At 44.4% G+C, this 26,415-nt stretch overlaps 1 protein-coding gene across 1 annotated transcript in view; it reads left to right on the top strand.

The window, feature by feature from the left end:
- Positions 1-26,415, top strand: part of IMPG2 (interphotoreceptor matrix proteoglycan 2) — an 84,545-nt gene that overhangs the window by 24,083 nt on the left and 34,047 nt on the right. Inside the window, exons 4-8 of the mRNA XM_075907641.2 lie at positions 13,026-13,057; positions 13,147-13,170; positions 19,417-19,466; positions 19,971-20,062; positions 24,433-24,594. Of these exons, the coding sequence (XP_075763756.2) occupies positions 13,026-13,057; positions 13,147-13,170; positions 19,417-19,466; positions 19,971-20,062; positions 24,433-24,594 (360 nt within the window). The remainder of the gene's footprint in view (positions 1-13,025; positions 13,058-13,146; positions 13,171-19,416; positions 19,467-19,970; positions 20,063-24,432; positions 24,595-26,415) is intronic.

Here is a 26,415-nt window from a genome sequence, read left to right as displayed (position 1 = left end):
GCCATATGATCCAATTTTCAAATTGTTGAGGACTAGCAACTACCCTTAAAAACTAGAGGGAACTTTTGGTCCTCAACAGCTCTGTAAATCAGACCAATAAAGATCTGGGATTTGTTTTCAACTAATTACAGTTTAGCAAAATGCCATTTAAAAAAAAAAAAACAACCTTCAAAATCCAATTACAAAGGGAAACAGCTGACCTCCAATTCATTTGCAAATTCAATTCAATCAAATTATGCCTGAATAAAGAATTAAACTGGTTAACACAGTACAAAAGCAATTTCCCCTCTCTTGATATTCCCATCTCCCCATTAGCTGCTGTGAATGAGCCACATCCACCCTGACTTGTGTAGCCTCATTAACACTGGTCCTACTCTTGATAAATAACTTTTCTTTTGTTGTACTTTTATATATATCCCTGCCTCTGTAGTTTCCACTACAATTCATCTGATGAAGTGGGTTTTACCCATGAAAGCTTATGCCCTAATAAATGTGTTAGTTTCTAAAGTACCACAGGGCTCCTTGTTTTTGCAGATACAGACTAACACAGCTACCCCTCTGAGACTGTTCCTGATGCAGTTTATACCAATTTTCCCTGGTGTTAGCTCCTGTTTTGAGCAGTCCTGCAAAATTATTTGCTACTTGAATATTCTTCTGTCCTGGTTTTATTTCTTACCCTTTCATCTAACGTCTAGGTGTCCTTTTACATATTGCACGTTCACCCACAAATGTTGCAGTGTGTGTTCCAGCACTGATATTTATTATATGGAATTGTGCTGTTTGACAACCTTGACACACATCAGCCAATGTGATCTCAGATCCTCTTAGCAGTGTGTCTGATATTTTTCCTTTCTTTTTGTTAATGTCAAGTTCAGTTTGGCTGCAATGGTCTCAGTTTACCAAAAGGACAAGACTAATTGAACTACGTGGATTCCAATCAAATTTGTTTTCTCTAGAGTTCCCACTTACAGAGCCTGCAAAATGTTAAATGTCTTTCCTTTCATCCTCCAAATTTTCATAGAATTACAAACACTGGAAATGGAATAGATTTCATCTAGTCTGTACCTCTGCCAAAGCAAGAGTTTCCTACAATATAATTTCTAAAACTCTATTCCAGCTACACTGTGTTCCAAATAAATTACCTGCTGTTATGTCCTTGCAGCCTTTCCGAGTTGAATTGCATTGCACTCTCTATACACCACTCCATATCCCCACAAGCTCTTATTTTAAATACTGATTTTAAAGTAGAGAGGCCTAGAGCTCCTGGATTGCCAGAATTTGCCACTACATGTGTTCATTGCACTTTTGACACTCTTGCCAAATCATTTCTGCAGTGAATCAGAGAGAAGAAATATAACTTAGGTCACCTAAATTTTCCACAGAAGGATTACACTTTTACAACAACATTCCACCACTGATAATAAGCCAGAATTGTCTTTGTTGCTGTCCAACTGTACCTTTAAAGTTAATTGCTTAAACTTTTTGTGATTTCTGTTGTAACTATGCAGTTGACACTACTCTGGACTCTTGTTTTAGCTATTTAAATGGCCAAAGCAACAAAGCATGAACTGTTAGTTTAGCCATTTGTTTGTGATCATTCATCACTTTCTGGATCATTTTTTTTCTTCATTAAAAGTGACATTTCTTATTCCACATAACTCTGCAATGTGGAATCTTCAGAGCATTGCTTTTTATTCTAAAAAGATAATGTGGTGTCTCTTCTACATTTATTCCTCAGTTCTCTATAATTTGCTAAGCATATCCAAAAGAAACTGGATGTCTGAATTAGCATCAGATTTCTTTCTAGTCTAGTTCTATACTAAGAAGATTAGAGATGAGCTAATTGCTAGTTTCTCCTTTTAACTGTTGGAGCATGCTTATAAGGCATGCAGCTAGGAGATAGAAGATACACGGTCTGATTTGGAACTAGCTTCTATTTAGGTTCTAGATTAGAGTTGTCAGCACTGTATTTAAAAAATAAAGGACTGGATTTTAGCACCCTTGACCCATTCCTCCTCCTGATATTATGGTGATTACTATTTTATTTATTAATAGCCTTCATCCTTCCCCATTCCATTTATCCATAATACTAAATGTTGTTTGTTTAAATATCCTGGATTATCGTAGGCTAGTATCTCATGCTTTTTTGCAGCACTCAGCAGCTCCTGATCTTGTACAGAGGTGAAAAAACAAGGAATGTCCTTTGTAATAAAGGACTGTTCAAAGCCCTAGTTGCATTGATGCCACTCAACACTTATAAGATTCACAGCATTAGTTATTGTATAAGTATAGGATTGAATGAGCTGGGTCAGAAAAAATGACATACTTCCCTCTCCTTCTCTCCTTGCTTGTGTTATAAAACATTTATAGGACCTAGAAATCCCCATGTTTCAGGCCAGAAGCTAATTACAGTAGGACCTCAGAGTAACAAACACCTTAGTAATGGTGTTTGTTAATAACTTAGAAATGCTGGTAACTCTGAACAAAACATTGTGGTTACTTTACAGCTGAATGTTGACTTAACAAGTCTTTGAAAAATGCTGCTTTTAACCATCTTAATTTAACTGATACAAACAGAAAACCAGTTTCCTTAACTTGTTAGATCTTTAAAAAAAATCTTTATTAGTAGTTTACATTTAATACAGAACTGTCCTGCTTGTTGCTCCTGATGTCTCTGCTGCTGCCTGATTGCGTACTTCCAGTTCCAAATGACGTCTGTTTGATCCGTCACTTCCTAACTCTGGTGTTTGTAACTTTGAGGTTTGACAGTACTGGCTAAAAGTTAGGAAGGCACTTCGATTGTGGACTAGTTACAGTAAATGTCCTTGATTGAAAATCTTGCTCCTTCCTCTGAAGCCACTGGCAGTTATTGACAGAGAAGAGAAAGTGGACTAGATCAGAGTTCTCAACCTTTCTCTTTCTGAGGTTCTCCCAAACCTGCTATGAAAATTCCATAGCCCAGCGTTTCCCAAACTATGGGCTGCGGCCCGGTACTGGGCCTCAGGAGAAAATCACCGGGACTCAGCGTAGTTGCCGGGGTGTTCTGCGCTCCCAGAGTGCCTGTGTGGCACTGGGTCCCCCAAGCCCTCCGCCGGCCTGGGCGGAGTCTGCAGCCGGATGTTCCGGCTCCCGGCAGAGTTCTAGCTAGGGGAGGGAGGCGGGGAGAGGAGGCAGGGAGAGCTGGCCACTGGAAGCAGCACTGGACGGGGGAATCGGGGCGGGGCGGGGCGGGCTGGAGAGATTGGGGGGCCAGTGGAAGCAGGGCTGCCGGGAGGCACGAGGTCGGGGGCAGGGAGCTGGCTGGGGAAGATGCGGGGGGGAGGGAGGAGAGAAGCGGCCGTTGGAAGCAGGGCTGGATGCGGGCAGCAGGGCTGGCCAAGGGAGATTGGGAGGAGAAGCGGGGGAGGAACTGGCTGTCCAGGAGGGGGTTGGGGGAAGTGGGGCTGGCCAGAGGCGCAGTGGGGGGGGGGGGGGAGCAGAAGGGAGGAGTGAATTGGCCGGCGGGGAGCGGGACTGACCTGGCCATATGCAGATCTCGGGGCGCTGCCCTGCTTCCTCCCGTCCCCGCAAAGCAAAAGTTAGTCCAGCCTGGGGATTCTATTGTTCCCCGCCCACACACACCCTCAAGTATTTGCGAACTGTCTGGCAGGTAGACACACTCATGCAGCCTGAGCACATTTACCAGCCAGGCAGTTCGAAACAACAAACTGATACATCTAGTAATAATACAACTTACCTAATGAGAGAATACCAGACATGCTATATGTCTGGTATTTTCTCAGTTTGTTTTTTGTGTGTTTATATTTTTGGGCTGAAAAAAACAGTACTGAAAAAAAAGGGTTCCAACTTGAGTAAAAAGTTTGGGAAACCCTGGTCTAACCAGCTTTCTGTTGGTCTTACAGTCCATTTATCCAACCATATTCCTTAACTTGCTGGCAAGTATATTGTGGGTGACCATATCAAAAGCTTTGCTAAAGCTGGCACTGGGGGTTTGGGGAGGACCCAGAAACAACTTATTTGAATATTCATCATTTGATGAATGAATATGCAAATGAACGTTACCAGTCCTCCAAAGGTTTGTGCATGGATTTACTGGTCCCTGTGTCAAAAAGTTTGGGAACTCTTGCCATAGCCCACATCTGGTTTTCTGCAGGTAAAATCTAGGGCTGGTGTTAGGAGGTAGCAAGCAGGGCACTTGCTTGGGGGCCCAATGCTAACTTGCTTAGACTTTGTCTTCAGCCCAGGGTTACATGCTGCAGGCCTTAGGGTTTCTGTCCAGGGCCCCAGCGGGTCCTGTCCATGCTCGGAGGACCCCCTGCAACTTGATTGTAGCCCCCTAGGACCACTGGCTGAGAACCACTGGACTAGGTGAACCAGTCAGTGGTCTGATTCAATGTGGCAGTTCCCATGTTCTAGCTTCCTCTTATTTTCTTTCTGTCATTTTCTTCTTTCCAAATGTCTCATCTCCCACCAGCTTTAAGGACAACTTCTTTTGAAGGTTCTGAAATATCCTGTTAACTATTATCCTCTTATTTTTAGCTTCATGAAGCCTCTGTTTTTCCAGGCTCCAGAGATAGTTGGAACTGGAAATACTGCAACATAGGCCAGATATCTAACCAACGTTGGCTTATTTAAAAGATGTGGAGAGGTTCAGATAAGCAATATGGATAGGGTTTTGAGTATTCCCCCTTTTCCCCGAGTAAATTTTTTAATAGGCTGGCCAGCAGCCTGGCTCAGTCCCGGCTTGCACTGGGTCCAGGGCCTATCCTTGCTGCAGCTTTGCATTTAAAGTATATTAGGAGCTGGGCCGGCAAGCAGTCCAGCTCAGTTCTGATTTGCACCGGAAGCTCAGACCCCTCCCCAGAAAGAAGCTGCTGCCACCCTGCACTGCTGCCTCTGTATCGGAGGCAGCAGTGTGAGGCAACACGCAGCCAGTCCATGACGGGAGCTGGTTTTTAAACTGGCTCCCATCGTGGACCAGCTCCCGCCTGACACCCTGAGCTGCTGCCTCTGATACAGAAGCAGCAGCGAAAGGTGGCAGGGGGCTCCTCAGGAATGGGGCTGGAGCACACTGGCTGCTTAGCCTCACCTCTGGGGAATATAGAATAGTTGAGTAACCGATAATTCACGAGGTTACTCGAATATTCAGTTAACTGATATTTAACATCCCTCATTCAAGCATGTGCTGGAGGGGTGTCTGTAAAAGTCGAGAGTCTGTAAAATGCTGGTTGCTGCCTCAAGTCCTTCCACCGCTAATGCGGAGTCTAGTGTATCTCTGTTTCGATCCTGTAAAAGACAGGGAGGTGGATTGAGAATGTGAATATGTAGAATGCATCTCTGAGAACTCCAGTGACCAGTAAGTAATCTTTGTTGTTGCTGTTTTTTCATTGGTCCAACATTGTCTCATGGCAAGTATGGAAGGGGTAGATGTGTGACTACTGTGGATAAATGCAGGAATAATGAAATGTGCACCAGACTTGTTCCTGTAACATCCAGAGGATATTCATTTATCAGAAATTGGAAATGGCATTTGGATCGTGAGGCGTGGATTTTGTTGTGTGTACACTTTGATCAGGTAACCAGTCTGTCTCTCTCTTACCTCTCTCATCTGTAATTCATCGCCCAACCCTGCCCGCCCAGCCAGACATGCAGTTACGCACAATAGGTTTGATGCAACAAGCACAGCTGTGGAGAGTTGCACGTATAAACCTAGGATAAAGCAGACTGATGAGCAGGACACAGAGCATGGGGGAGATTGATCCTGCATTAATGAATACTACTGTGCAGCTGCTAAAATACTGCTGCCCTGGGGCAGAAAGCAGGCCAAAAGGGATATTTGCAAGATGAGATTTGCAAGGGAGACAAGGAGAATGGGATAGAATAGTTGGACAGGGTATGCCTCAGTAGCATACTAAGGCTCTCTTAAGACCTTGACTTCTCAGCTACGATCATTAACTGTCTATGCCTGGCCCTGATCTTTTCAAGATAAGAAACATGGAGGGATAGGAGGCGCGAGTCTGATTTTCAGCAAGTGCAGAGCCTAACACTTCACTGTACTCACATCTGTGTGGAGCCTCTGCTAATGATGAACAACAATTTAGGAATGTGCTAATGTGCAATTAAAAATAAATAAACAGTACACTCTGTTAATTGCCACCTAATGGGTAGCTGACAGGAATTTTAAAGTAGTACAGCACAGGCTGTCATAGCATGTTTATGGTCATCCCATAGACTTCAAGGGGTCAGGAAAATTGCATCGTGTACTTCAGAACATTTGATTCAGCAGCCATAGCACCACAGAAGTGTAGGATTGGAAGGGACTTTGAATTGCAATCTTGTCCAGTTCCTTGCACTGTGGTGGGACTAAGTATTAAGTTCTGGTTAGTACTTAAGACTTGTTCATTTTAAACCCTAACTGAGAGAGTCCTAATTTTTCAGATTGTCATCTGAGCTGTCACCATCTCAGTAGAGAGAGCCTGTTCTAGGATTGGGGTCAATGTTTAAAACCTTCCAATGGGCTTTTGATCACACCCACTGATAGTACAGGCAGTCCCTGACTTATGCGGATCCGACTTACTTCGGATCCGCAGTTACGAACAGGGCTTTTCTCGCCCCGGAGGACACGGACTGCGGGACCTCGCAGTCCCGCCGCCCGTGTACTCTGGGGCGAGAAAAGCTGCTCCGCGTCTCCCTGGTCTGCAGACCAGGAAGACGAGGAGCAAAGCCGCAGAGGGGCTCGGGCAGCGGGGCAGCCCAGGTGCTTCTGGGCTGTCCCGCTGCCAGCTTCCCCCAAGGCTTTGCAAAGCCGCGGAGGGGCTGGGCCTGCGGGGCAGCCCAGGCGCACCTGGGCTGCCCGGCTGCCCGAGCCCCTCCGCGGCTTTGCAGAGCCTCGGCGGAAGCCGGCAGCGGGACAGCCCAGAAGCACCTGGGCTGCCCCGCTGCCCGAGCCCCTCTGTGGCTTTGCTCCTTGTCTTCCTGGAGACCCCCCCAGCAGACCAAGAAGACACAGAGCAAAGCTGGGGAGGATGCGGGCGGGACCGCGCAGTACATTTACATTTGATTTCCTCATTTGAGGAGCAGCTACTCACCGAACAACAACACAGGTGAGTAGCTGCACAGAATGGTGGGAGCTGGGAGGTCACGAGGGCTGAAACACCCCGGCCAGCTGGCTGTGGCTTTCAGCTGAAAGAGGCTGCCCCCGCGCTCCAGCTAATCGGGCAGCTTCTCCTCTGTGCCTGCCCACGTGGAGCGTGGGGCACCCTGGCTGAGCTCCATGGCCAGCTGGCCGGGCAGCTACTTCTCTTTGCTCCCGCCCGGCTGCCCTGTGCTCAGCCTGGGAAGCTTGCTCCAGCACAGCTGGAGCTAGGCGCAGCCTCCCTGGGTTGAGCGCAGGGCAGCTGGGCAGGAGCGAAGAGAAGCTGCTTCTCTTCACTCCAGCCCGGCTGCCCTGCGCTCAGCCCAGAGGGAGCATGGGATGGAGGCTTCCCTCCGTGGCTGGTGTAGGGGACTTCCTGCTCCCGAACCTTGTTCCCTCTCCCCTACCCCAAACCTGTCGCCCGCCCTCCTGCCCCTCTGTTCCCTCTCCCTTGCCCCTCCCGCCCCACTGCAGAAACCTGCCCCCCTTCTGCAGAAACCTGCCCCCTGGCACCTTGCCCCCCCTGCAAAAACCGGTTCCCTCTGTCACCCTGTCCCCTACTGCAGAAACCTGTCCCCCTACCTTCTCCACTACAGAAACCTGTCCCACCCAGCACCCTGTCCCCTGTTCCCTCTCCCCTGCCCCCACTGGCACCCTGTTCCCTGGCCCAGAACCCACTAGCACCCCTCCCCAGTACTGTGTCCCCTGCTCCCGGATGACTTTTCTATGGGTCAGTGACCCCTGACTCAAGGCAGGTTTCCTGCCATTCTCATAAATAAAGACAATGCAGAAACTTTTTGTGTTTAACATAGTATTTTATTTAAAAATGAAGCCTGGCCAACAAACCACCAATTCCTTGTGGAAAGAGGAATACAGGGGTGACCAAAAGAGCCTGTTTGCTTTTCCACTAAAAAAAGCAGAAGAACAAACGCAACCTTGGATGCAGAAGAGTTTTTCTGGGATATCTCCAGAATCCTGAAAAACTCCTGCAGTCTAGCCGGAACCTTGCTGGATTGAGATAGGATGTGTAGTCTCTGGGGTGGGAATGAGGGATATGGGTGTGGGAAGGGATGAGAGGTGCAAGCTCTGGGAGGAAATCTGGATGCAGGAGGACGTGAAGGGGATACTGGCTCGGGGAGGGGGCTTCAGGCTGGGCAGTGTTGGGGTACTAAGCAAGCCACAGGCTTGTGGATGTAAGGGTGCAGGAATTTGGGTTGGGGTATGTGAGGGGCTCAGGGCAGGGATTCCAGTGTATGATAGGCTCAGATTTAGGGTCTGGGGAAGGGGGAATGCTGGAGTGGTTGCTAATAGAAGGTTTTCCCGAATAATGACTGTAAGATCAGATCCTAAATAATCCTTTAATGCATGTTTTCCATAATAAAAATGTGTATATGTACATATCTTTGTAATGAGATGCAGATACTCCAGTATGCATTACTGTGGGTCTTCTAACCAAGTGTGGATTAAGGGATAATCCATCTGCTCCATGCTGAGACTCCAGTTTAAAGCCAATCATGCAGTATTAGGCACCACAAGTTTTCTGCAAAATTGAGAGAGAGGTTTATGGCTTTAAACTGCATTTTAAAATATAATGCAGGGTATGGTATGCTTCTGATTTTAGGTTTTGAAGATGATTATATTTTGTAAGGGAAAAAACTTTTTTTAATGGCAAGCCCAGGAATATTACTGAGAGGTTACTATTTAAAAAGTCAGCATTTGCCAGTATTTACAGCACGGTGGTATTTGACATGCTGCAGTTATTTGGTGTTCTAAACTGAGGAACTGAGCATCTTAGACAACAATGTGTTAGCTGTACAATTGGAATGGATGTTGACTATGCTGGTAGTGGTTTCCTGAAATGCATTGTGCTTTTTTTTTTAAAGCACCTGTTAATCTTGCTGGGAAAGAGTTAAGAGGGTTCCGTTGACTCACTGAGACAGGTGGATTTTTTCCCCCACCTGGATAAAAGGGGGGAGTGAGAGAAGTTTTCATGAGGAAATTAAAAGAGCAAGAGAATAAGTTGTGGGCTGGGTATTTTTATACTAGTAACTCTTTACACTACAGGCTTTCAACCTTTTTTCACTTGTGGACCTCTAAAACATTTCAAATGGACATGTGGACCCTTTTGGAGATCTTAGACATAGTCTCTGAACCACAGATTGAAAGCCACTATTCTATGGTAATAAGCTTTTGCAGACCCCTTAGGCATGGTCCACAGAGGCTAGAACTTGAACAGGGTTCAAAAAAGAGCTAGATAGATTCATGGAGGTTAGGTCCATCAATGGCAATTAGCCAGGATGGGTAGGAATGGTGTCCCCAGCCTCTGTTACTCTGGAGGTGGGTGACAGGGGAGGGATCACGTGAGGATCACCTGTTGTGATCCCTCCCTGTGGGGCATCTGGTATTGGCCACTGTCGGCAGACAGGATACTGGGCTAGATGGAGCTTTGGTGTGACCCAATACGGCCGTTCTTATGTTCTTATGACCCTGGTTGAAAACCATTGCTCTAAACAGCTACATTCTGGGGAGAGGGCTTGCATTGAACTTCATTATCTTATTCCTAATTTCTTTATTCTTAAAGAAATACCCCAAAACCAAAAAAGGGGTGGTTTTTGATTCAACATATGTTTTAGAACAGGTTGTGAAAGCTCATAGTCATGTATCCCAGAGAGAGCATAAGCTGCTATATCTAGAGCAAGAGCATATAGGTCATGTGCCTTCAAATAAAAATATTGCTAGTAGGTGTTACTTTAAGCCCTGCTGGCCTAGATTGGGTCAGCTGTTCAAGTGACCTAAAGAGAAACATTTTGGTAATGTACATTTTTGTGATGCAGCATTCATGTGTCACACTGGACTAAACTATTAAATTGGGGGATGGGAAGAGGCATTATTAATAGGCTATTGAAAATTATTTGTGAATTTATGAAATATGATTGTGTTAAGTTATCTGATGTCAGACCATCTCCCCACATCACACTGTGTACAAACGGTCCACATAGGAATGGGAAGTTGGCATGAGAGTTATGTAGGTGTGATGGGGAAGGATGTGTATCAAGTGTCCTTGCTAGCAGCTGCTGTGCTTCTTCCATGCACTACTTTCTCAGTATATACTTGGGATTCCATAGTGCTGCAAAGGGTACAGGAAGAGAAGCTGGGAGCTGTGATCCTGATTCTTCCTCTGCACGAGATCAAAAAATGTACATGTCACTCAAGCACTTCTGAAGACTAGGAAGAAATAGAGGGCAAGATGGGAGTCAAGAACAAAATAGTCCCAAAGGTCTCATGCAACTTGACTTTTTAAACAGCTAGGTAACCCTTCTCAAACTTATCTGTTTCTAGAGCTTTCTCTTCTCTGTGTGGCTGAACTATAAGAGGAGCCAGGTTTTTTGGGGAAAAAAAAGAATTAAACAAATGTACTGGATCAGTACATAGTGATATTAGTAAAAATTGAATTTTCTTTGCACAAGGTTCAGGCACTGCAGAATAGCAAATTTTGAATCTTTAAAGTGCTCTCTATACATTTAAAATACTATTGATGTCCATGTTTGCATGGTATAAGATTGGAAAGATATTTTAAAACATGCCATAAACACATTGTAATACAAAAAATGGCTAAGATGGTAAAACTAAGTGAGAGAGACCAGAAAGGATTTGGTCTGCCTAATATTTTAATGAGTAATTGAGTAAAAATATCCTGCAAATGTGAAGTGAAGACCTAGAAAATATTATTTCTGGTATCCACCATGTTAAGTTCTGCTTATTTGCACTAAAGCTAAGATTAGATGAACTGGTTAGAGCTATGTAGTCATGCTACAGCATTGGTGAAGTCATACTAAATGTGGTGTCAGGAAACCTCTCTCGTTTTGTGGAAGGAGTACAGTATTTTGTATGAATTCCAGTATCATTATGTATCATAAATGTGCTTTATTGTGCATTATGTTTTAACACTTTGCTGGCTTTCCATTACTCTTCCGATGGTGCTGCTGTTTATTAATACAACACCAAAATCAATAGAACATCATTGTTATTGGTGTATTTGGTTTCAGCTGTATTCACTAGCTGTTAGACATTTCTAAGTATGAGAGAAGATAGTCCCCCCGCCGTACAAAATAAACAGACAATGGGCCGCACACTAAGTAATACGGCCAACTACTACCATGACTATGTTTGCTAATACATTTTAATACTAAAATGAACTATTTTTGTAATATAAAATTTCTAGGTACTCACAATTTAAGTACAATCAACCTCAGAAACTCCTGCACATCTTAGTACGCTGAATAATGTAACTTACACTGACTGCCACCTCTTTCTCTTATGAACCAATCTTAAAGAATCTCTATGGTTCCCAGTACATTTTTTATCTTAAATTAGGTCCATTTGTACTAGGCAATCTATTTTTGCTTGTCTCTAGGATGGTTGCTTAACAAGTCTCCTGCTATCCTAAAACTTCACAGGAAAGTATATAAGAGCATGTATTTAACTGGAATCAGTAACTAAGACTAATTGAAGAACCAATATACAAAAATGAATTGGGCATCCGATTTAGCTAGCTCTTCAGTGCCACGCCATCTGTTTTGACCCTATCTCTATAGTGGCCACTTATTTCCAGTGGTCAAAAATAAAGCTGTTGGTGGCAGAGCTCTCATTTGCCCCAAGACATGTTTAACTACCTTATGGACACACTTATGGCTCCTGGGTCACATGCCTTGCGTTATGTCCTTTCATTCCCATTTTAAAAAGATTTGACCTCCAGGGGATACTTGGACATTAGGTTATTAAACAGAATGGATTTTGTGCACATGTAGTTTTTGGACCACATTAAATATGTTTTAATTTGACAACAAAGAATTAATGTGATAACTTTTTAATTGAAAAGTATAATTGTATTTACACTGATTGTGAAAGAAGAAACTTCATGTTTCCAAGTGATGCTCTTCTAGGTAATTATACTATAATCTGCCCACCTAACTCCCATACCACGCAGGTCCACTGGGTTACAACATTGTTCTGAAACTGCTGCCTGATGTTGCTTGTTTGAACTTCTGTGTGAGAATCCTTCCATGCTAGCAGAATGGCGTGCTCTCTTTTTCTACAAACCTGCAGAATTCTTTGAAGAAAATCCTGTGACTTCATAGTAGAAGCTAACGTTGCTAGTGCCATGTGGATTTTTCACTCAAAAAAACTGAGAAATCCTCAGGAGGGCTGCTGGTGGGGTGCAGATACTCCCTTGTCACAACTATGATACAAGTTGAAGATTTCTTCTCCCATCAGTCACTCATACAAACCAGCCAAGAATTGCAATTGAATCAGTACCAAGGCAATCTAAATTTTTAAATTGTATTTAAGACACCTGCTGTGCTTCTGAATTCACAAACACAGCAGAATTAACATTTATTTTCTGAAATGTGAGAGTGAAAAGGAAAATCCTCATCTGATCACTAGCATGGACTCTGTAGGATAGCGGAGATTGAATTTAATGTGTGCTTTTGGGGGTTCACTTCTGTCATGTTCTTTGTGCATTTGTGTGTATGTTTATCTATGTATTCACCTATCAAATCTCTACACCATTGCAGAAGAGATACCAGTCAAGATTTTTACAAGTGCTTAACAATTTTCAGGCCCTGAGAGACCTTAAAAGGTCTTGATTTTCAGAAAGTGCTGAATGTCTATTTAAAAACTAGTGCCCAGTAAGGAGTTTCAAGTTGGGCCCCGAAAATCACTATTCCCTCTTGAAAATGTTGGCCAGTTTATTTTAATCAGTTGCTTAAATAATAAATATACAGCTTGCTATCTATGTTATAAACATTAAAATATTTCTGTGTGAGAAATTTTGGATATTCCCCTCTGCTCCAAAACTTACTTGGAATATTTGTTCTTATTTTTTCAGAAACTCTCCTATACAAAAGAAGCAATGGATGGGTGAGTATTTATATTGCCCTGCCCGGTAAGAGCGATGAAGCTGAATCGAGGTGTTTTGTAAATCTTTCTCTTGTTCTGGTTTCCCTCAGTGCCTGCAGCGACTGGTCCTGTGGGTAAGTCATTTTTACTTTTTAAAGCTTGTGGCAAGTCCCTACTTAATTTAGTTTACATGTTGCAGATTTTGCTGTTAGTCTGAAGTGATAAAGATTGAAATTGACCCTAGTGCTGAAATTCGAGTCCCACCCACTCCCTTGGTAGCTCAAGTCCTCCCTCCTCACCTATCCTGGGAGCGAACAAACAGCCAACACAGGATAAGGGATCCTCTGAAGGTAGGGAGGGGTGGGTTCTGGAGTGGCTTAGGGAATAGGGAATTCACCTTGGGAGCGCAGGGTGGCAGTTTGAGTCTTGCCCCTCTCTGCCCACCGTGGGAGTGACCAGACCACCAACACAGGATAAAGGACATCCTGACGGGAGGAAGGTGGGGTGGGCTCAGAGAGACTTCAGTGGGATGGAGAGCGCTTGTGCAAGATACAGGGCAGAGTGTCCTAGAATGTTTGGCCTGCTCAGAGCATCTCAGCACAATGCTTAGTTGTGGCCAGCCATGCAAAAATACAGTCTTTACCCGAGAGGTGAAGAGAATATTGCGGGGGATGTGCACTAGGGATGTTAATGTGCAATTGTTCATGCCATTAACCGATAAGTCCAAGCTTATCGGTTAATCCTAACAGTTACATGTACCCCACCCCTTTGCTGCCTCTTATCAGTGGCAGCAAGGGAGAGGAGGAAAGGCATTAACTGGTGCCCATGGGGAGCCAGCTTGTAAGTCCCCTCTCTTTCCCCTCGCCCTCCCACAGAGGCAGCAGTACAGGGGAAGAAAGTTGGGAGCCAGTGCTCAGGGGGAGCCAGCTTTTTAGCCCCCAAGCACTGGCTCCTGTGAAGTTGCCTGCCCCCTGCATTGCTGCCTCTCCTAGAGAGGCAACAGCATGAGGCATAGGGGGACAGGTGAGAGCCGGTACGTGCGGGAAGCCGGCTTTCAAGCCTGCTTGCTGTGCATACGGCTCCAGCAGAACCACCTGCCTTCCACGCTGCTGCCTCTCTATTAGAAAAATAAGTGGTAGTATTTTCCCTATATATTTTGACAGTTAGGGCTTTGTTCTCGGTTGAGGGCAGGGAAGGCTAGCAGACAGGCTGACATCCTTTGTAACCTGTATGTTTCCTCTATCCGCGTGTATGTCATCTTTGGTACAGGACCAGGCTTTGGGTAATGTAGGTGGAAGAACTATCAAGTAGCAAGTATCCTGTGTTTTAATAAACAGTCCAGTGTGCGTGGCTCAATTTTCTTCAGGTTCTCATAGTTTTTAAAGACCAGAAGGGACCATCAAGGTCACCTAGTCTGATCTCGTTCATGTTTCAGGCCACAGAACTTCACCCACCCTATAACTAGGCATGTGAATGCTTGACCTGTAAGCCTCACCCTTAATGGGTGAGTTTTACCAGTTCCACTTAATCGGTGGGGGCTGGAAAAGTTCCTTGCCCACTGCAGGGATGCTCCAATGTTATGCTTAAATGAAGTAGACATGATCTTTTATGGGAGAAAAGGCAGTACACCGCATTTATTGAGAATACAACAGTTGCATATGCTTTTCAATCACACACACACACACAAACACCATGCATACACAGTCCTGCCAGATGATGTCATAGTTACCAGTCCAGAGTCTGTATCAATCTAGTGGCCAGCCAGATTGATCACAAAGGAGGAGCCGGGCTCTGTCGGTCGATCGATCTGATGTTCCTGGAGTTAGTGGCAAGATGAACCCAAAGTTCCATAGCAAGGCACCCTGCTTTTTATAATCCTTTTCTCCGTTGAAGTCTATGGATTTTACTGTGTCAGTCTGTGACCAGTTACTGTTATCTTGTTGATGTTAATCATTCCCAAAACATCTCCAAGAGGCTCTGTGACGTAGTGGGGGTACTTGCTGGGATGTGGTGACCTCTGCTGTCTGGAGCAAGACCCAGCAGGGAAAACCTCACTAGGCCAAGGTAATGCCAAACTTGTTGAACCAGTGGCCAGACACCCCCCATGGAGAGGAACAAAGGAAGGTGAATGCTGCCCTGGCTGGGGGGCAGGGCTGGAAGGGGGTTGTTCGGTTGGTGGCTGTCTGTGAGGATGGATGAGACAGCCTAGGGAGAGGAGCTGGAGTTTAGGGGCCCAGTCTCCCCCATCTCAAGGGGGCCTGAGGCATCCTAGCCCAGTTCCTGTAACCAGATTACATCTGTGCTGCGCTGTGCTGGAGGAGCAATAAACCACCCTCAATTCCACTGGCTGGTACAGTCTGTTTGTGCCATTTCGGGGTGCAGGAGACGGGGAACCCCCAACGTGCCGTCACAGGCTCATCCTGTATTGGATTGTTAATCAGTTGTTTTTAGGGATGCCTTCACCTTTACAGCCATCAATCTGCCAATCTGATCAATTCTTGACCGTGGGTACGCACTGATGGTTCTTCTGACGCCGATATGTCTCTTTGCAGTCTGTCTTTTACAGTTTTTCACCCCGCATTCTTCCCCTTCTCTCTTGACCATCTGGCTCTAATGATGACCTTCACACCATATCTCATTCATAAAGTTTTTCACAGAGTTACAAACAGCAAAGTTTTATATTAAACAAAAGCAAACAGCATTGTAAATTGCCTTACTAAATTTTGTAATTAAAACAATTCACACTGAAGGCTCGGGCCTTCAACATTCCTCTAATCTCATTGACATAGACACAATATGAGATCATGTCTCTTTACTTACTAAACTTTAAAATATATATCTTACTAAAGGGCTTAATTTAAATGCAATAATGTGTTACCTTACATGGCTACATTATTAAACCTAAAAATACAAATATAAAAAGGATCAAATTTTCAATCCTAACAACAATCTGGCTGGACCCAAGCCCCCTTGAATCAGTTAACCAATTAAACAGCATTTTATATCCCTACATGTAACAGACCCCTAACTGAGTTACCGTTGTCCTCAATTAATGATTGAAAGACTTCAAGTTGTAGAGAATCCACTGTTTTTATATTAAGTTTAACCCTGAAGTCACTAATGCCCCCATGCTGCAGAGGAAGGTGAATCTCCCCACTCCCCATGTGGTCTATGCTAATCTGACCTAGGGGGAACATTCCTTTCGGACCCCAGATCTATCTGTCTTGATACTTTAATGGTGTTTCTTACTGTTGTAGCACATCGCCTTGCAGTATTTATACTCAGACCACCTGTCTGAGCTTTGGAAATACTATTAATTTTATTTTGTAGATGGAAAGATGAGACACTAAGCAGGTTGCCTGTGTTCACAGGTGTAATCTGAAGCAGAGTAGGGAATTGAACCTGGGTCTTTTGAATCCTGTGTCAGTGCTCTAATCACTGGGCCATTGTTCTTTGTTTCGGTCATATATTGTCACTTAACACAAGTTGAGAGACCTGATACTACATCGATTTTGCAGTCTGGTCTTTTTTACTCATGATGAAGAATGCAAGGAGGTTTTCTACTGGTTTCCATTCTTCAGAGTGCAATTTCCAAAGCATTGTTTTAGGGACAAGAAATTAAAACAGTGCTTTATTTTTGTGAATTTTGACAAGTCTTCCCTCTGCTGGGAAGCTACCGTTTACAGGTTTAAATGAATATAAGCGGTGAATTCTCTACAACTTAAAGTTTTTAAATCATGAATTGAATACAACAGCTATTGTGGTTTTTGGCATTACATTCATATTTGTTTCAGGGGAAAAACTAGAGCTAAAATCAGGACCTTGTTAATACAACAGTGATGTTTTCTATCAGTTTAACTACAAATGTGTTCAATAATAAAACACACACAGGTGCACTTTCATAGAAAATTTTAAACAAAGTTGTAAAATTGAAGTAGACTGCATTTCTTAAGACAGCTTGTATAATCTCATGTAAACACAAAAAAAGCGAGTGTTTATGGGTGGAAAAAAAAGCTAGTTTCAGCAAATTAAGTGCTTGGGTAGTGGAGCCAACAGAAAAGATGATTTATGGTTGCATAACTGATTTCCAGGAATAGCTTGCAGTCTGGTATTTCTCACAATTATGTTCCAGAAAACTACGGCTTGCTGTCATGTAAGATTAACAGTCAGTGGCAGTAGCAATGGTTAAGACTGTAGAATAAATAGAACTTGAGTATTTTCCCACCTTATCATATATAATCCTTCTCTGAGAAGGTAAAAATACTCATGTCCTTTCTAAACGAACTCACCAACTTTGCTGTTTCCCTGTGGCTGGCTGCATGACTCCTACATTTATTAATGGGGAGTCCCATGGTAAAACCCCATGCACTGTTACAAAAATATACAACCCTTCCAAACTGAAACTCAGAAGGGAGAACTTTTGTTCTTCTTTTCAGACACGTTTGTCTTCTTTTTTATGCTCAAGTATTTTTATTTTTAGTAGTTTGTTCAGCTTGTTTGCTGTTTAAATCAGCAAATCTTACTAGAATGATCAAAAACTTGCTTACACTTTTTGAACCTCACAATTACATGTAGTGTGTGTGTGTGTGTGTGTAAAAAATATCTGTTATAATCGTGTGTGTAAAATATTTCTTATAATCGTGTGTGTGTGTGTGTGTGTGTGTGTGTGTGTGTGTGTGTGTGTGTGTGTAAAAAATATCTGTTATAATCTTTAGTGTGTGTTAAATTAAATGTAGTCTCTCCAGCAGAATTCCTGTCTTTGGCTGAATTGCCTAACTTACCTGTTGATTAAGTAAATCAGACCCTCACCATACTAGCTCCCCAGCTGCCAGGAATTGTCTACAGTTTGATCTTCTGTGACTCTTATGCTTATGGATTTATGAAATAGAGCAAACCGGAGAGGTGCTATGTGGCTTGTTCTTGTTCCCATTGACTTTTAGTGGGGGTAGCATATGCTCAGCACCTCTTGGGTTTTGGCCTCTTTTTGGGCTCTAATGCCTATACCTGAAATCCCACTGACATCAATGAAGTGCTGCACCTTTCAAGCTTGGACCTTACATGCTAAGGCTACATCTGGACTTAGTGTGTCAGATATCAATCTTCTAGCATTCGATTTAGCAGGTCTAGTTAAAATGTCTTTTCTGCTATCTCTAGCACACTATCTCAAGTGTTGGGACTCACTGCTCCTAGGTGCAGAGTAAATATACCCAACAAGACTTTGAGTAAGGCAAAGAGGATTAGCCCACAGTATAAAGCGAGGTTTATAGTGGAAAGCCATCTAAGATGTGATTGGGAAGATGCAACTGATTCATTATCAAATTGCTGCTATTAATTATAATAGGTAAAATCTGCTTTTTATGAAGTTGTTAGTAAAAGTAATATATGGTGCATTTATTTTGCAAATACAGGCAGTCCCCGGGTTACGTACAAGATAGGGACTGTAGGTTTGTTCTTAAGTTGAATCTGTATGTAAGTCGGAACTGGCGTCCAGATTCAGCCGCTGTTGAAACTGATCAGCTTCAACAGCGGCTGAATCTGGACGCCAGTTCCGACTTACATACAGATTCAACTTAAGAACCCCAGGCATCCCCAAGTCAGCTGCTGCTGAAACTGATCAGCGGCTGATTCCAGGAAGCCCGGGGCAGGGGCTTCCTGTAGTCAGCCACTGGTCAGTTTCAGCAGCGGCTGACTTGGGGACGCCTGGGGCAGAGCAGCTGGGGTGCTGCTGGGTTGGTCCAGTAGCGCCGCCGCTCCTCGGCGCTACTGGACCAACCCAGCAGCACCCAAGCTGCTCTGCCCCAGGCGTCCTGATTCAGCCGCTGATGAATCTGACCAGCAGTAGCTGAATCAGGACGCCTGGGGCAGAACAGCTGGTGTGCTGCCCGGTTGGTCCAGTAGCGCCCAGAGCGGCGCTACGGGACCAACTGGCAGCGCCCCAGCTGCTGTACCACAGGTGTCCGGAGCAAAGCCACGGAGCACGGGGGCTGTCCTGCTGCCCTCGGGCTCCGTGGCTTTGCTCTGCTTTGCTCCCCGTCCCCCTGGTCTGCAGACCAGGGGGAGAAGGGGGCAAAGCAGAGCAAAGCAGAGCCAAACCGCGGAGCGCTTGGGCAGCGGACAGCCCTGTCCGCTGCCCACGTGTTCCGCCACTTTGCTTCCTCTCCCTGGTCTGCTGGAGACCAGGGAGAGGAACGGCCCCGTTCGTAACTGCGGATCCGACATAAGTCGGATCCGCGTAACTCGGGGACTGCCTGTATGCCTTTTGATTTCATAGTAGACACCCAGGTAGCATTGGGTATTAGAACCTTAACTGGATTAAAAAACTCTCACCTTATCTCATTCTTAATTTCATATTTAATTCAGTTTCTCTTTTTATTTTTCAGCTCTGGAATTCCAACACCTGCTCCAGCTGGTGATACTGCCACATTCAGAGGTCTTGTTTTCATCTGCTTATATTTGTCTTTATCCATCTCAGTGTTACTATAAACTGCTGTTTTAAATGTATTGCAACATTCACCTGTGGGAAACTTGATGGCTTGGGATTAGTCATTAGACAGGGATCATTCAGTCTTTAGCTCACTGCTGATCCTGATTTTGTCCTGTAGATGCTGCTGTCATACAGAAAGTAATGCTGTCAGTGTCTAAGGCACAGTTGCATGCAGCTTGAAAGATCCTAATTTTAAAATGATCTTGGGGCACTTTTTCATATCTTGGATTTATACTCTCAAAAGTATTACACCCTTGTTTGGCAGATGAAATTTTTGTGTACTCCTAAATAATAGATGTCATTTATTTTCTCTCTACCTGATCAATGCCTTATGTACTTTGTTCTCCTCGGGATGCTGGGATCGGGAATAATTTGATGTTGGTTGAACGGTCTACCAGGAAGCATGCTCTGGTGTTTGTATTATTTAAAAAAAATGTGTTTCTTTCTTAGATGCAGCTGCGAATGTTCCACCTCCTCATGAGATCTCCATTGAGAGTCCCTCAGATAATACCTTCAACATGAATGAAGACTCAGATGCTAGTGTAAGTAGTGCTTCATTGGATCTGGTATTGTTTTCGCCTTCTTAACTGCTGTCTTCTACCTTGATTTGCATTGCTTTTTAATCTAGCCTGTCTCTTGCTTTCTCCTCTTTTTTTTTCTGATCCTGCCATAGGCTTTTTAATAGTTTCAAACAAAAATACAGTAATTCCTGAAGGTCAGCAGGATTTAAGGAATTTACTGGAGGGAGTTGATAAAGCACTACCTTGATGAGAGGAGCAGCTTAAGTGATGGGAAGAGTTTTATGCTAAGTGTTTAATTAGTTCTCTACAGAGTTAGTTCTCTCAGTCACAGAGGGTTCATAGCAAAGCTTCCTTAAACATGGGCTCAGCCCACAAGTCAGTGTGTGTTTTGATAGTACTGCAGGATTAGACAATGGGTGAGATTTTCCAAAAGTATCTGTATGACTTAGGAGCACAGTTCCTATTGGAAGGCAATATGACTTGTGCTCCAAAGTCACTCTGATAATTAGGAAAATCCTACCCCCTCTCTATATAGAGGGATTTCATTTAAAGTATAAGCATCCATCATCTTGGTATCTAGCTGAGGGAAAACTCTCCAAACTTGCATTCCTGAAGTTATGTTTCCCCTGCACCCAGATTTCCCCTGCACCCAGCAAGTTCGTAAGTCGGGAAGAGGCTGTACTTTATTTGTCAAAATAACACAGTAACAATGTAAACACACAATTTTCAATTATTTTGATAATTTATTTCAAAATTGTTGTGAGCAAATAGTTGAAAATGGTGTGATTATATTGTTTTCTTGTCAACACATGTGGAATTCTAAAATTTTTTAACTTTTTTGGTGCAGAGTTTCCTCTGGAGTAACTATATAACTGTAGTGATAGAGATGCAGCTGTGTTAGTCTGGTGTAGCTGACACAAAAGACAGAACTATGTAGCACTTTAAAGACTAACAAGATGGTTTATTAGGTGATGAGCTTTCGTGGGTCAGACCCACTTCCTCAGATCAATATGTGGAAGCAAATCGGCACAACCATATATACCAAAGTGATACAATTAAAAAAAAAAAGGAACGCATGTGAAATTGACAGATCAAATTTTAGAACAGAGTGAGGGTGAGGGGGAAAGGTAAGTTTCTGTGAGGTAATGACATTGGGGTGATAATTAGGGAAGCTATCTTTGTAATGGGTGAGATAATTAGAGTCTTTGTTTAAACCCATACATAAAGTGTCAAATTTAAGCATGAATGACAATTCTGAAGCTTCTTGTTGAAGTCTGGAGTTAAAGTCTCTTTGAAACAATATGCATGTTTTAAGGTCATTAAGTGAATGATCAGTCTGGCTGAAATGGCAGGCAATAGCTTTCTCTCTGTGAGAGAGTCTTATGTCTGTTTTGTGTGCATTGATTCTTTGGCGAATCAGAAGAATGTAAAATCTACCTTTGAGAGTAGACTCAAAGAGCCTGACTTGGTTAGCCTAACCAAACAAAGGCTGAGTGGAGGTAGGATTGCTCTCTATAAATACATCAAAGGGATAAATACCAGAGAGGAAGAGGAGTTATTTAAATTGAACACCATTGTGGACACAGGAACAAATGGATATAAATTGGTTACTAGCAAGTTTAGGCTTGAAATTAGAGGAAAGTTTCTAACCAGCAAAGGAGTGAAGAAGTTCTGGAACCACCTTCTAAGATGAGCAGTGGGGGCAAAAAATTGACCTGGCTTCAAGACTGAACTTGATACATTCATAGAGTGACTGGTATGATGAATAGTGATAGAAATGTAGCCGTGTTAGTCTGGGGTAGTTGAAGCAAAATGCAGGACAATGTAGCACTTTAAAGACTAACAAGATGGTTTATTAGATGATGAGCTTTCGTGGGCCAGACCCACTTCCTCAGATCAAATAGTGGAAGAAAGTAGTCACAACCATATATACCAAAGGATACAATTTAAAAAAATGAACAAATATGAAAAGGACAAATCACATTGCAGAACAGAAGGAGGATGCGGGGGGGTGGGAAGGGGGAGGAAGGAAGGTAAGTGTCTGTGAATTGCTGATATTAAAGGTAGGGAGAGTGGGATGTTTGTGAGTTAATGGTATTACAGGTGATAATTGGGGAAACTGTCTTGATAATGGGTGAGAAAGTTCAAAGACTTGTTAAGTCCCTGGTGGTAAGTGTCGAATTTTAACATGAATGACAGTTCAGAGGATTCCCTTTCAAGTGCAGATGATGAGACTGTCTACAATGGCATGTAATAGGGATGTCAACGTGTATGCTTTGCTGCCTCTGTATTAGATAAAGAGGCAGCAGCGTTGCAGGGGAGGAGGCCGGAACTGATAGGCGGGGGGAGCTGGATTTCAAGCAGGCTCCCTGCTCATACCGGCTCTGCAGACCCGCCTGCTCCCTCATTCCTTGCTGCTTCCTACAGAGGCAATGAGGAGGAGCAGGTAGGAACCAGTGCTGGTGGGAGCTAGCTTAAAAGCCAGTTCCCCCCAGCACCAGCTCTGTGATGGTACCTGCTCCCACTTCAATAGAGGCAGCAGTGTGGGAGGGGTGGGGGAGACTGTTCCTTCCTCCTCTCTCCACAGCAGCCTCTGTCCATGGGGAGCTCGGACCCCCCATGGACACAGGCTGTTGCCAGCACCCTATGCTGCTGTCTCTGTGTGGGGAGCTGGTTTTAAAACTGGCTCCCCTTGTGGACTGGTTCCCGCCTGCCACTCAGCACTGCTGCCTCCTGATAGACAAAGGCAGCACTACGCGGTAACAGGGGGCTCCCTGGGAGTGGGACTGGGAGTTTAATGACTGCTGACCCCAGCCTTAGGGACTAGAGAATAAGAACATAAGAACGGCCATACTGGGTCAGACCAAAGGTCTACAGTGGCCAGCACCAGGTGCCCCAGAGGGGGTGGACCGAAGACAATGATCAAGCGATTTGTCTCCTGCCATCCCTCTCCAGCCTCTGACAAACAGAGGCCAGGGACACCATTTCTATCCCCTGGCTAATAGCCTTTTATGGACCTAACCTCCATGAAATTATCTAGCTTCTCTTTAAACTCTATTATAGTCCTAGCCTTCACAACCTCCTCTGGCAAGGAGTTCCACAGGTTGACTACGCGCTGTGTGAAGAAGAACTTTTCTTTTATTAGTTTTAAACCTGCTACCCATTAATTTCATTTGGTGTCCTCTAGTCCTTCTATTATGGGAACTAATAAATAACTTAGTTGTGTAACCACTAAGATTTCATGCTGTTACATGACTATTCAATTACACTATATCTAACATCCCTACCATGTTGTTGATCTTTCACTGCCAGCAGTGAAAATTCCTCCCTGACCCCAACTATAATGATCAGACAGACATTAGAACGTAGACAAGACACCCGGAAAAGAATTCTCTGTAGAAACTCAGAGTCTTCCCCTTTCTACAGAGAATTCTTTTCCAGGTGTCTTGTCTACGTTCTAATGTCTGTCTGATCATTATAGTTGGGGTCAGGGAGGAATTTTCCCCTGGGTCAAATTGGCAGAGACCCTGGGGAATTTGCACCTTCCTCCGCAGCACGGGGCACAGGTCACTTGCTGGTTTAAACCAGAATGAGCGGTGGATTCTCTGCAACTTGTCATCTTTCCATCATGATTTGAGGATTTTAGTAACTCAGCCAGAGGTTAGGAGTCCATTACAGGTGTGGGTGGGTGAGGGTTCTGTGGCTTGCAACGTGCAGGAGAGCAAACTAGATGATCGTGATGGCCCCTTCTGGTTTTAAAGTCTATGTTGACCTTGGCCAGGGAACTTCAAATGGAGGGCACGCTGATTGTGTGGCATGTTCCCCGGGGGCTCTGTGGGACGTCTAATGTAAGAACACCAAAAATGTGTTTGCTGGGGCTGGTAGGTAGGATCACAGTGAGGCAGAGCTAAGCAGCAATTTCTCTTCCTGATACGCAGCCCTGCTGCTCTTAGATATTTTAGGTGGAAGCTTGGTTGGCTGTTGCTTACTGCCTGAATCAGCAGTAATGCTCACAAGTTCTCCTCCAGCACAGCTTTGGGGGGGGGTATCAGTCGTTGGCTCCAGGGTTGCTTCAGAAATCAGACTGCCAGGGATCCAGCTGGGTAGTTCTACAGAGGCCACTTCAGGTCTCATGTATGTCTCATGAGATCCTTTGGTTACACAAGCTGAACCCCATCCTATTTCTCTGAGGGAAAAGGTGGGGAGATACTTGCCTCCAAAATGGCACAATAAACGAAAACCTCCAAATAGGAAACTTGTGCGTTTCTTGCTTGGTATGTGGATTGAACCCATTAGTTATAAAATAGCCCAAGCATTGTTCCTCCATATAAAAGATAACCAAAGGGCAAAGCATATAGGTCACTAAATGTCACTCTTTTCTTTTCCCATAGATTAACAATGAGATAAAGAAAGAGGATGAGAAGCTGGTGAAACCTGTGCCTGACCAAATGGTTGAGTTCAGCATCCTTGTTTTGGGAGAGAAGTACACGGAGGAATTGAATGACCCATCCACCATGCAGCATCAGCTCCTTGCAGAACAGTTTATTTCCCAGGTATTTTACCTTCTCTGTGGTTCTCCTCAGCTAGCTAGGGATTTCACTGTCTGAGGCATGCTGGAAAATGCCCATCACCTCGCTGTCTTTATCTAGCTGAGCTTCTCCACCTCTGGAGTCCTGCAAATCTGGGGATACTTGCATCCGTGGATGTGGATATCTGTGGGTCATTTTTGTAAATACGGATGCGGATGCAGATTCAAATTTGATATTTAGAACTCTGCAAATTTGTGGATATCTGCTTTATATCAGATGTGGATATTCACAGGTCATTTTTGCAGATGCGGAATCAAATTTTGTATACATACAGGGTAGGGATTTAATAGTGTAGCCGATAAACCGATTTACTGATAAGTAAAAGCTTATTGATTAACGTTATAGACTACACACATTTCCCCTTCCCCCCCCCCCCCTCCGCCGCCAGTACATTTTTTAGCAGCCTGGCTCAGTCCTGGCTCGCATCAGGTCCAGGACTTATCCCCACTGCAGCTCTGCATTTAAAGTGTATTAGGAGCCAGGCAGCCCAGCTCAGTTCCAGCTTGCACTCGGCTCAGCCCTCACCCCCCGGGAGGGTCTGCTGCTACCTCATACTGCTGCCTCTGTATCAGCCGATCCACGTGGGGAGCTGGTTTTTAAACTGACTCCTCTTGCGAACCAGCGTCTGCCTGGCCCCCTGTCCTGCTGCCTCTGATCCAGAGACAGCAGCACAGAGTGGCAGGCAGTTCCTTAGGAGTGGAGCCAGAGCACACTGGATGCCAGCCCCACACCCAGGGACTACAGAATAGTTAAGTAAAGTGATAAGAATTCATGAGGTTAATCGACTATCCAGTTAATCAGCATCTAACATCCCTAGCACAGGATTCTATCCATGTCCTTGTTCATTTGGTTCTTCTGCAGGTAGACATGGGAGAGTACATTTGGGAAGGTTGGGCTCCAAAACTAGGTGCAAAGGGACTCAGTTGAACCCTTAGTTGGGAAGTTCTCGGTTTCCTTTTCTGTTTATACAAATGTATTTTGCTTTATTTATTACTAGAAGATTTACCAGGTGTTGCTTGGGTCCTTAATTAATTTTTAGTTTTTGGAAAATAAACTGAAAATGTACGTGCTTCATTTAAATCATTGCCCAGGGGCGGGGGGGTGAGGAGGGGAGGAGATCAGTGTGAAGGCTGCCCTGGGGAGAGAGGACTACACCAGCCCCCTCTCACCACAGCAGCTTGGGGTCATGTCAGGGGAGGGATGCATGTTCCCCAGCTGGGACAGGCTGCTGCCTCTGTAACATTTGCACCCTGTGGCTCCTCCCTGCCAGCCAGAGTGAGGAATATAGTGAACTGTGCATTTTCCCTTCACTTTCTGATGGAGAGGAATGTCCAGCAATGTTCCCGTACCAGTGATGGGGGAAGGGGAGCTTCAGCCCTGTGCCACCTTCCCTAAAGGGCGCCTGAGGGGTGGGAGGCTTGGGCCAGTCCCAGATGGGGGTAAAGGTGTGTGCCCCCAGCCAGTCCCTTTCACCTGGCTGGTGATCCTGTCTCTTTTCTGTGTGGTTTTATGAGAAGCAATCCCATTCCAGGCACATCCAAACCTGACCTTGCTTTAAGTTAGGATAAGAGGAAGCAGTATACTGAATTTGATGGTCCTAGCTCTTACTGTTTAGGAGGAGTTCTTGAAACAGAGGCTCTCAAATATATAGTAGATAACATCATTGCTGGGAGGAAAGGACTTGGCTGATAGCATCTGTATTTTGTTCTGTTGCCTTATTCTGCCAGTTTTACACACCTGCTTATCCCAGGATTAAATTTTGCCCTATTCTTCCTGAATATTTCC

Source organism: Pelodiscus sinensis, chromosome 1 (assembly GCF_052426305.1).
Source record: "Pelodiscus sinensis isolate ZL-2025 chromosome 1, ASM5242630v1, whole genome shotgun sequence".
Taxonomy (NCBI): domain Eukaryota; kingdom Metazoa; phylum Chordata; order Testudines; family Trionychidae; genus Pelodiscus; species Pelodiscus sinensis.
This window is presented reverse-complemented; position numbering and strand designations above follow the sequence as displayed.